At 38.5% G+C, this 11,370-nt stretch overlaps 1 protein-coding gene across 5 annotated transcripts in view; it reads right to left on the bottom strand.

The window, feature by feature from the left end:
• Positions 1-558: 558 nt before the first annotated feature.
• Positions 559-11,370, bottom strand: part of MYO6 (myosin VI) — a 407,005-nt gene continuing 396,193 nt past the window's right edge. For 3 of the 5 annotated variants that reach the window (XM_030199055.1, XM_030199059.1, XM_030199056.1), the window contains 3 exons: positions 9,062-9,088; positions 5,430-5,636; positions 559-1,295 (listed from right to left, as the gene is read on the bottom strand). In XM_030199055.1, the coding sequence (XP_030054915.1) occupies positions 1,093-1,295; positions 5,430-5,636; positions 9,062-9,088 (437 nt within the window). In that variant the 3' untranslated portion in view covers positions 559-1,092. The remainder of the gene's footprint in view (positions 1,296-5,429; positions 5,637-9,061; positions 9,089-11,370) is intronic. The other 2 variants (XM_030199058.1, XM_030199060.1) reach the window with 1 other exon arrangement.

Genomic DNA, 11,370 nt, shown 5'->3' with positions numbered 1-11,370 from the left:
TATCATGTTGTCATGACCTTTCTACTATTAAGAACATATGGAAGTGTCGGGTACAAAAAGGAAGCTAAGACAATTAGCAGAGTGGGGAGGAAGGGGAGGAAACAAATATTATATATATACTTGATTAATATTTATTACTTGCAACTATCCACAATTCTAGGTAAGTAGACCTAAATTTTCTTCACCCTAATTAACATCGCCTTCTCCACAAGTCACTGAACCAAGTTGTTCAATACCTTGCATCATATGCAAGACTCTCCCAATTGAAAACTTAGTAGTTTGGAAATTCACGAAGTGGCCGGTAAACATACAATTTGAATATTGTCATTTGAAGTCCAAAGAAGCAATGGGATACGGTCATTGGCCAGTGGTATAGCAGTAATATTCTGGTACTACTAAATAATGGGATAAATTTCCTCCCTTGTCTTTTATTATACGTTTTATAGACCTAAATCTATCTGGAGGCTTTTCGGTTTCAGTAAGACTCAGGCAAATAAATTTTTAGTTAACACCTAGGAGCTAGTTAGTGTTCATAAAGTAGCAAACAGTGTTGTTAACTTGGTCCCCCCCCCCCCCCCCCCCAAAAAAAAAATGAACATTTAACTCTGCAATACACACAGCAGATGGTCTTGTAGCTCAATATTTAAAGAAAACCATTTCACTCAAGGTCATAATGTACAAAAGAAAAAGCAGTCTAAATTGCTCTCTCTTGAAGGAGTGTCTGGAAAAGTTAGTAAACAGACATGTTGAGCAGCTTTCAGATGACAAGTATACCCCAACTTCCCTGGAAAAGAAGATAAAACTTAAGGCCTCAGAATTCCAGTTAGGAGAGAGAAAATGCAGAAGACATTCTCGTCTAAAAAATAAACTTCTATAGGGCCATATAGCTAATGAACTTGCAACACAAAATGAGACATCAAAAAGTACAAACTGACAAGCCCCTGTGATTAATAAAATCTGTTCACTTTATATTAAAATAACTCTTGCATGATTATGGAATGTTTAGATCTTTGCACAGAGGAATTCTTCCCTTTAAATTGCTACCATTGTTCTCAGAGCTTTACAATATATGTGCAAATGTATTTTTTTGTTTTAATTTTTCAGTAGGTTCTGCAGCATGGCTGTTGCATATGTTGGCCGAGCTTGTCTACTTTCAATTGCATTTTGAAGGTACTGGATCCCTCCACAGCGCTCCCAAATCTCTTCAAATTGCCTGGGCAAAATTTCAGCCCCCCTTTTTCGAGTTAGGCCAGTTTCTTCAAGATTTAGCTCACACATTTCCATGTCATCCTTCCCTGGAAAACAAAAATCCACACGAAAACAAAATACATTACAAACATTTCCTTGGTTACCATAATGCAGGCTCCATGAGATGATATGTGTTCCCTAGCTAGCATCAGGCTAAAGTGTGTGGGGGGGGGGGGGGGGGGGAATTTATCAATGTGGGTATTAATAAGATGGGTTATTTTACCACTAACTACTGCTGTTTTAGCACAGGTCCCATTTTATGTAATAAGACCTAATTACTAATAACTGGGGTTAACAGTAAAATTAACACTTCTTAATGGCAGCCCACATTGACAACTTCCCCCCTAAATTATTTTACACAAATAGCCCCATTTCACACAGAGCATAGAGATTAGAACATGTCATAAGAATTGCCACACTGGGTCATCTAACTTAATATCTAGCTTCCAACAGTGGCAAATTCAGGTCACAAGTACCAGGCAGAGTAGCAACATTCCATGCTATTGACCCCAGAGATAAATTATGGCTTTCCCTGTCTACCTTAATAGCGGTTTATGGGCTTTTCCTCCAGGAACTTGACCAAAACTTTTTTAAACCAAAATATGCTAACTACTTAGAATATTTTGGTTTAAAACTACTTTTACTGCCAGGTTAGGGCATAAAGTTCAGGGAACAGAGGGACAGTTTTTGCTAGACCAACCAAGGGCTTTTGCTTCATTGTGCGCTCCTGCAACTCTGTTATGTAGAAAGCTGAGTCTGGTGGCTCGAAAGTGTATACTGCAATATTGGACCACTCCGGAGGTGCCCGCCTACTGGCATTGGCGTAATCAGGTGCACCTTTTAGCTTCTTGGGAGGCTAGAGATTCGAAATCATCGCCTAAGCGTAGGAAGACATTCCTCAGGATATGGATGCCATATATTCAAATTCTTAGCCCAAGGGGACGAAGTTTGCTTATCAATGCATGTTAAGGATGGTATGGATGGGAAAAAGTACATGTTTATGGATGAGGAGGGAGAGGGAGGGGTCGGGCTTGTACTCTTAGCCTAGTCCCTGGATACATTTCCAAGTTTTGTAGAATGTGGGCAACCCAGGCAAACTGAGTTATTGGGTTTAGAAGTAGTGGGGGGGGGGGGGGGGGGGGGAGGTGGATTGGGTTGGATGGTGGGGGGAGGGAAGGGACATATACACGTTATATGGTTTCAGCATGTTATCTTATTGCTTGTATGTTGGGTAAATAGAGCATGTTGAGTTGTTTACCATTGATGTTGTCAATAAATATATTTAAATTTAAAAAAACAAACTACTTTTATTGCATCCTCTGGCAACAAGTTCCACAGCTTAATCATTTACTAGGTTTCCCCTAGTACTCTAGTCTTTCTTATGTCACTTCATGGAGTTTCCCCAAGTCTTTATACTTTTTCAAATAATAAAAATCAATTCACGTTTACCCATTCTACTCTGCTCAGATTTTTGTAGACCTCTATCATATCTCCCTCAGCCCTCTCTTTTCCATGCTGAAAAGCCCTAACCTCTTAAGCCTTTCCTCATTTGAGAAGAATTCCATCCGCTTAATCATTTTGGTCACCGTTCTTTGAACCTTTATAAGGAAACATGATCCCTACCACTAGGGATGCCATTTTGCAGATGCAGCTGGTAGGACTGAAGCGAGTGGGCATACTCCTGCCCGAAGACCATTAGACAACCAGGGAAAATGCTGGTATGGCCACAGAGATGGGTGGGGGGCCCTTTGGGGAGGTGGAGGAATGTGTTCAGGGGATGGGAGGATGTAATTAGGGTGTAGGGAACAACCCCCTAGCTAATGGAATATGTGAGGTGGCTCACAAGCAACATTATTCATTTACCAGTGTAGTGAGCAACCTGTGGGACTATTATACCACAGGTTGCTGATTCCCATGGTAAATCAAGGTGCTTTGGCTTGCCTTTTGCCACACCTTGCTAGATGAGATTATATTCACCAGTATTTAGAGAGACAAGTGGGTTTCTTTTTCTTTGGGGAGTAGAGGAGCAGCCTAGTGGCTAGCACAGTGGGCTGAGAAACTAGGAAACTGGGTTCAGTTCCCACTGTGGCTCCTTGTGATCCTGGGTAAGTTACCTAACCCTCATTGTCCCAGGTACAAAAGTTAAGACTGTGGGCCCACAGAGAAAGTACCTGCATATAATAAATGTGAACCACTTTGGCTTTACCACAGAAAGGAGGTATATCAAAAACAATGACCCTTGACCCTTTTTTGTGTGCATTCAAAAAACTTTTTCAAAAACTAAAGGACATTGACCCCGGAATTCTATATATGGCGACTTAATTTCCGTGCGGAAATTGAAGCGCATTCTATAGCAATGCGTGTAACTTAAATGGTTAACTAGCTAATCAGTGCTGTTAACTGAATATTAACAAGCAATTATTAGCATTAATTGGCATTAAGATTTACACGCACAACTCGCTAAGTGTATTCTGTAATGTGGTGCACCTAAATTCTAAGTCACATAGTTGAAAAGGGGACATGACTGTAGGTGGGGCGCTGCCATTTCTAAAGTTATAGAATATACCTACTCTCCCCTGGATTCTATATAGTGTGCTTAAATTTAGATGCCAAAATCGGCGCAGATTCTATAACACCGCATTAACTTAATTGGCTTCACAAGCTAATGAGTGCTGATAACAGCACTTAACAAGCAATAATGAGCACTAATTAGAAATCAGGTGCACAACTCGCTAAACGTATTCTGCAAAGATGTGCGACGAACTTCTAATACGCGGAGGCAAAAAGGGGCACTATGGGCATTTCATGGGTATTCCAAAATTTAGGCTCCTAACTAAAGAATATGACCCAGTGAACCTAAATCTACGTGCTGAGATTTACACCATGTTTTAATTGGTGTAAATGGATGCACACAGATAGCGGCGCTGAAATATCAACCAAGCATATTCTATAACCAATGCCTAAATCTAGGTGCCAATTATAAAATACGCTTAATTGGTACCGATTTCAGTACCAATTTTTTAGGTGTCATAAATAGAATCTCCTCCTCTGCGGCTAATTTAGGCATCGGGATTTACGTCAAGTAAAACATGGTGGAAAGGCGCTTGGCATTATTGTATATACCACATGGAAATTTAAGCTTATTCAATAAAATTTAGGCATACTTTACAGTATATGTCTAGGTGTATTATTTTCCCGCGTGGAATTTTCAGGCACCATATATAGAATCTAACCTTGAATGCATACTGGTGATGAACTGATGTGTTTAGTATGGAATAGGCAAGACATATGCCTCCAGATACTATGAATTGTGACTAAAGTTGCATGTGCAAATTTGCACACGCAGCCTATTTGCATGCACAACTTAATTGTTTAACAACCTAATAAGCGTCAATAATTAGCCACTAAAGCAATTATTGGCACTAATTAGAATTTATACGTGCAACTTTCTAAGCATATTCTGTAAAGCGGTGCACGTAAATTCTAATGCGTGGATCACAAAAGAGGGTGTGGCCATGAGAGGGGCATAGAAAGGTCGTGGCCGATCCGGAAAATTATGCGCACTGCTACAGAATATGTCCGATCCGCTCCTAAATAAAATGTGGGCATTTACACCGGGTTTTAGTTGGCGTAAACAGCTGTGCCTAAATTTTAGTCATAGGATGGTCGCTACGTGTATTCTATAAACGGTACCTAACTATCTATAAGAACAGTTTTTTTCAGCACCAATTATTTTGGTGCTATAAATAGAATCTAGCAAATGCTGATCATAGGTTAATTAATGCCTGATGCATTTGTTGCACTGATGACTTTCCTATGATAAAACTATATTCAAGTTCAAATTGATTCATATTTTATTAATGCCATCGATAGTCTTTGTTTGGTAAATTTCAATTCTGTAAACCTAAGCCATCCTTTTTTGGACAGTTTCTAAATAATAATGTGTGTGCATTACATGTTTTGCTTCACCTGTTTCATAATAAAGGAAGATCACAGATATTCTGATCACCACATGAAAAGTTTAAAAAAACAAAATACATGCTAAATTAATGATTATCTAGGGTGCAAATGAAAATAATCAGACAAAAGGATGGAGGGACCTAACATTAATGAAAAACATCTCTTGATCATTTGAGAGAATTGAGTATTTGGGGAGAGGAGAGGCACAGACAGATACCAACCAGCTACTAGGAGTATCGGTGCCTTATCAGGATGCAGTTCCATCTGTCGGGCAATCCATGTACCATCAAAATGGGCATACCACCAGCCTTTCTTCTTGTTCTGAGGATCTTTGTACTGGTCTACAGGGCGAATGAAGGGGATGCGGAAATAGCGCTGCTGCCGATTCATTTCAATTTCCTGCTGCCGAGCAGGCAAATTCTGCTGGGCTGGTACAGAGATACAAGAAACAGTTCAACGGCCAAACTAAAGACCAGAAAATCCCACAACCATCAATCCAGTCAAAACCAAACACCCTTCTGGAAAAAGCAGTAGCAGGCATTTAATTTGAGTCAGAGAACCATTTTTTAATAGAATGCGGGAAAAAACATTATAAAGATCTCCCTGTTCCACTATCCCAAAACAGCCACAATATTTGCTTGCTTGCTTTCCAAGTGGCCGACCTGTAGAGGTTATAGAATTTGTAAAAATCATAAGGACAGGCATCTCTCAGCTACCTTGTAAATAAAACAGTTAACTATTTAAAGAACAGTTCTTAATTTATGGGGACCCTTTTTTATTTATAGATCACAATTTCCAATGGACTGCTTGCAGTAGTGAAAAACAGTACAAGTCATACAAATAAAGAGCAAAACACATGGAATACAGATTTGAAAGTAAAGGAAATGGGGTTCCTAGAACTGTTTGCAAAGACTCCATTTTGAAAAGTTTTCTATTTAGATGATACCAGCCATTATAGTTGCAGTTCAGGAAAACAGGAGGAAGAAGAGCTGCTGCTACTGTCTCTGGTATATCAAATCCATGACCCTTAATGCGCTTTGGACTAGATTCTATATATCACACCTAAAAATAAATTGGTGTAGAAATGAAATACGCCTACATTTCCGCACAGTTTATTGAATACACTGAGTGCCTGTCCGCACGACTAAATTTAGTCACAGGCAGTTACGCCAAGGAAAACTTGGTGTAAATGCCAATGCCTAAATTAGGTGCAAACCGAATGCATTCTATAACAACATGCATAGATTTCAGAAATGTCCACGATGCACTCATTCCACTCGCATAGTCACAACTCCTTTTCAACTATGAAACTTAGAATTTACACACATCACATTATAGAATACGCCTATACAGTAGTGTGTGTAAATTCTAACAATTCGTGTCAATAATTGCTTATTAATTGGTAAGTACTAACACTGAATGGCATGTTAACTAATTAAGTTGTACACAGAAATCCAGAATACAACTGGATTTGTGCACACAACTTAAATAGTGCTATATACAATCTGGGGATTTCTATGTAACTGATATGCCCAAGTACAGATTGCATTCAGCAATGTACATTCAAGACCAGGCTTAGATCTATCTAATGACTATACAAATATTTGTTTTTCTGTGAAACACATGTGTATCATCAGTGGCAAATGGTATCTTATAAAGGAGGAATTTCAGGTGGTAGTCCAGATCATAGGCGGACACAGCCTGACCTGCACCCAAGTTTAGTGCAATAAATACCATACTTGAGAAGGGGAACAGTTCCTTGAGGGTGGGAAGCAGAGAGAAGAAAGGGGAAGGTCGGGATTTGTTGGAAAGTGGGAATTTTATAATGACTTATGATAACTGATTTTACTGTCATGGCTGCTGTTTTATTGTTCAAGTTTATGTTTACTACATTTTTGGATATTTAATTAAAAGAACATAAAAAAGAAAAAAGGAATACACGTATGCACAGATATGTTTTGTTGTGGATGCTATGCAAATAAGTAATGGACTTGATGATCTACTAAGAGCATTTTTTCACTCCATTAACAGTTCAATAAAAGGAAAAAGAAATTATCAGTATTCTTAAAATTATAAGCAGGTGTGTTGATAACAGAAAAAAATAACTTTGCTTGAAATATGTATCTATAGATATGTTTCTATATATAAATGTAAGCGGGCAACATTCCCAGAAAGAATGCTAATGGTGTTTTACAAGTGTTTCTTTATTAAAACAAATAATTAAGCAGTGTTGCTCTTGAGAGGAAAATAATGGGAAAAGGCAGGTTTTGTGGTTAAACAAGAGACAGCATCTGAAATAATTATTTGCTACCACGTGGAGTACAGTATATACACACAATTCAACATCTTAGCAGCCACGTTAATTACATTTTTGTACTTACTATATTATTTCTTAAATAAACTATACAGAGGGGGTTTTTTGTTTTTGTTTACAGGATATGCTTAAATGTAAATTAAAGGCCATGAACTGCTCTTTATTTATTACAGTCTATGGTTTTCACCTCTAGCCCTGCGCACCATCACTTCCAACAGTAATCATGCTAAAGCTAAATATTAAGCAGTATACTTAGCTTTTAACCTTCAAAGCCAGACACCCTCAACAAGTCTAGAACTGCTTAAGACCCAAGATCTAAAGGTTAGCATAGATTTTTGCTACAGTAACATGAACGTCTTTTGTACCCATAATAAACTAGCTCATTAGGGATGTGCACAGGGCCAATATTTTTGGCTCACTTTCTGTTTGGCCCCCACCCCCAAACTTTAGGATGATTGTTTTGGCTCATGTTGCATATTCATTTTATTATTTAAAAAAAAGTCAATGCATATTAATCATTTTTAATGCATGATAATTAAAAATGTGCATCAATTCTTCCGTTAACATGCATTAAAATCAATTTAGAGTGCACTAAGGGCTCCTTTTACACTGCTGTGCTATAGTGATCCCCGCACAGCAAATGTAATGAAGCTCATTCAATTCCTATGAGCTTCGTCACATTCGCCGCACTGGAATTGCTAGTGCGGCTTTGTAAAAGAAGCACTAAATTTTTTTCAGGTACACTGACACACTAAGGGGCCCTTTTACTAAGATCTGCTTAGAAATGAGCTTACTGCATCCTAATGTGGGGCTTTCCCAGGCGCTAAGCCTATTCTTAATGCATCCATAAAAAGGGCTTTTAAAAAAATGCGTGCAGGACCTGCAAGAATATTAAGGTGGGAGCAGTTACCACCTCCTATTTAAGAGGCACTAAGGGCTCCTGCATTAGCCCTGCACTAACCACTTTGTGTGCCTTAATGTGGATGCGCTAGCTGATTACTGCAGACACACCCACTCTGCCCATGACACACCCTGCCAAAAAAATGGAAAAAAAAAACATTTTATGCTTGCTTAGTCCACGCAAATGAGAAAATTACTACAGGAAGCTTTAGCATGTGCTAAGTTAAATGTTTTTCATCATGCTAAGCCCGCGTTAGGGTTTAGCGCACCTTAGTAGAAGAGCCCCTAAATGTAATGCACATCCCTACAAGTCCTAGATAAAAATACCAAGGTATATTTCTAACAAAATACATAACATGATCTACATAATATTATGTATCTAGAAATACATTTGTATAGAGAAAATTAGGCAAGAGCTATGTACACCATGGTTACGTGATCTCTGCCAACAGCTTGTTATAAATATTTCTACTTCTCTATACTAGGGTAGTTTAACAGTTGATAATCATCCTTGAGTCTGGTCATATCACTGTAGCAAAATATTTTAGCTAAGGTTAGTGGTACAAAGCTTATGAGTTCATCCCCCTCTTAGAAGTTAGTCTGAATATATTACCACCTCCCATCACCATCACCACTTACGTGTGTTGTTCAAAAATGGAGCAAAATCTGCAAACAGATATTTTACATTGAAAAATCATATTACAATTGAATGTACACATTTATTTCACAAATCCAGGTAGCCAGACCAGAAACATGAGACATAGCTTCAGTTTTTATTACTTGTCAAGCAGTTAGATGTCTGAAATCATTGCCAATAACAGTGCAGAAGTGAACTGAATGAAATGCTTAAATTGGCTGGCCAAGCAGACCCAGTGATGAAGCGCTAAAATCATTTTTATTCTCTAGTCACAGTAGGGGCATAACTATTTATTGTCAGCAAATATTTACAAAAAGATAATAATGCCAGTGAGGAAAAAAACCCTGTTATTCTATATCAACTATAAACCTTAACATGTTAAGAAAAATGGAAATTATTCTGTTAAAAGTTCTTGTGATGTCTCTACAGCACAGAGACCAAAGGTTAACACTTGTAATTATTTGTCTTCTTATAACTTAGATTAATGTGAGTCATATGCACCATCTTCCTGCTAACCAAAGATCATTTCTAAATGGCATGTACCAAAGTTCTTCCGTAAAATACAAATGTGTTTCCTGAAAAGATAAACTATGTAGCTCTGAAAAACACATAGGGGACAATTCGATAACTTGGTGCCAAGATGTAGGTGAAACAATGGCTAATTCTATAATGGCACTTAGGAGAGCCTAAGCCATTAGAGAATTACTAGTGCAAAGCTGTGTTGGCAGCAGGGCTGAGGAGTCGGAGTACGAAGCAATTTTGGGTGGAGTCAAGAGTTGATAAAAATGTACCGACTCCAACTCAAGCTTCAAAATAAAAACTTACCATGTATGGTAAATGTAACATTTTATAATTATATCTTTTTTTTCAGGATCTTTGTTCAAACTTCAAATAAATATATTGTGTGGTCTATTAGCCCTAATTTTTGTATATAAAGACATATGCTGTGTTTCTGTAATTAATCAAATTTCTCTTAGATTTAGTAAGAAAAACAGCCAAAGTAGAATAGTACAATAGGCCTTCCAATAAAATCACATTTCTATGCTGATTTGTTCAGATGCTGGCACTTTGCATAGAGATAGAGATTGAGTCCATCTTCAGCAATCTGTCCTATGGATGCTCTTGTTTTTAGATATCGGGGGAAGTGGACTAATGACTCAAGAGACTGGAACAACAAAATCAAATTTGAAAATCTTTATTGTAGACTCAACACAGATCTGTGTTTCGGCCACAGGCCTGCCTCAGGAGTCTCAGTAGTATATGTGGTCAGAAAAAATTCCACAGAGAAACCAATGGTGATGGTCTTGAAAAAGACCTTAGAACGAACAAGAAAGAACGCTGAAACGCGTATCGCAGTCCAACAACTGGAGTCGAGTACCAACTCAAGTAGCGACTCCTGTTGTTGAACTGCGATACATGTTTCAGTGTTCTTTCTTGTTCGCTCTAAGGTCTTTTTCATGGCGTCACAATTAGGCACTAAGTAACTTTGGTGTATGCTTTATAATAGGGGTGGGCAACCTCAGAACTCCAGAGCCGCAACCCAGTCTAGTTTTCCAGATTTCCCTAAGAATAGGCATCAGATCTATTTGCATACACTGTTGTCTCCCATTGTATGTGAATAGATCTCATGCATATTCAATGGGGAAATCCTGAAAGCCCTGCTGGGTTGCGTCCCTCTAAGACCAAGGTTGCCTACCCCTGGCTTTATAGAATATCACATGGCACTAAGAAGCATAAACACCAATTTTTGGTGCCTCTGATGCTCTTAAGAGCTACTACTCTATAAACTACGTGTGCAGTTGGTGAGGGGGGTTTTATTTGGAATGTTTCCTGCCATTCATATATGTAAAGCCCTGCAATTAAAAGACACATTAGGGCAAAGGTGTCTCCTGATGGGACCTAGCAGAGGGGAGCTCTGGGTTGAGTAAGTAGTAGGGACCCCCAAAGGTACCTTCTCATTCCAGATATAGGCCAAGCCCTGAAATGATGGTGCACATTATTTGTTCTTTAAGTACTGGCTTCTTTAATGGGACACAACATTGTGCATGTTGGTAACAGAACTGACTTTAAAGCTGACAAGCTGAGGGGCTCCTTTACAGACATAATCAAAAACCAAGTACACAGATATGAGTGCGTGCTGGGAAAATGGAACAGTTTATGTACCTGTCAAAAATTCAGTATGTGTACATTAAAAAAAACTTGCCTTCCAATGTCAGTTTAGAGGAGCAAGCTCAGGAAAGACAATGCACAAGATACAGAGAAACCAGGATCAGACTTTATCAAGGTTAGATTAGGGCGGCTCAAGAAGCAC

The sequence above is a fragment of the Microcaecilia unicolor genome, chromosome 3, assembly GCF_901765095.1.
Source record: "Microcaecilia unicolor chromosome 3, aMicUni1.1, whole genome shotgun sequence".
In the NCBI taxonomy this organism is placed as follows: Eukaryota; Metazoa; Chordata; class Amphibia; order Gymnophiona; family Siphonopidae; genus Microcaecilia; species Microcaecilia unicolor.
Note: the sequence above shows the minus strand (reverse complement) of the source record. Positions and strands in the feature narration are given on the sequence as shown.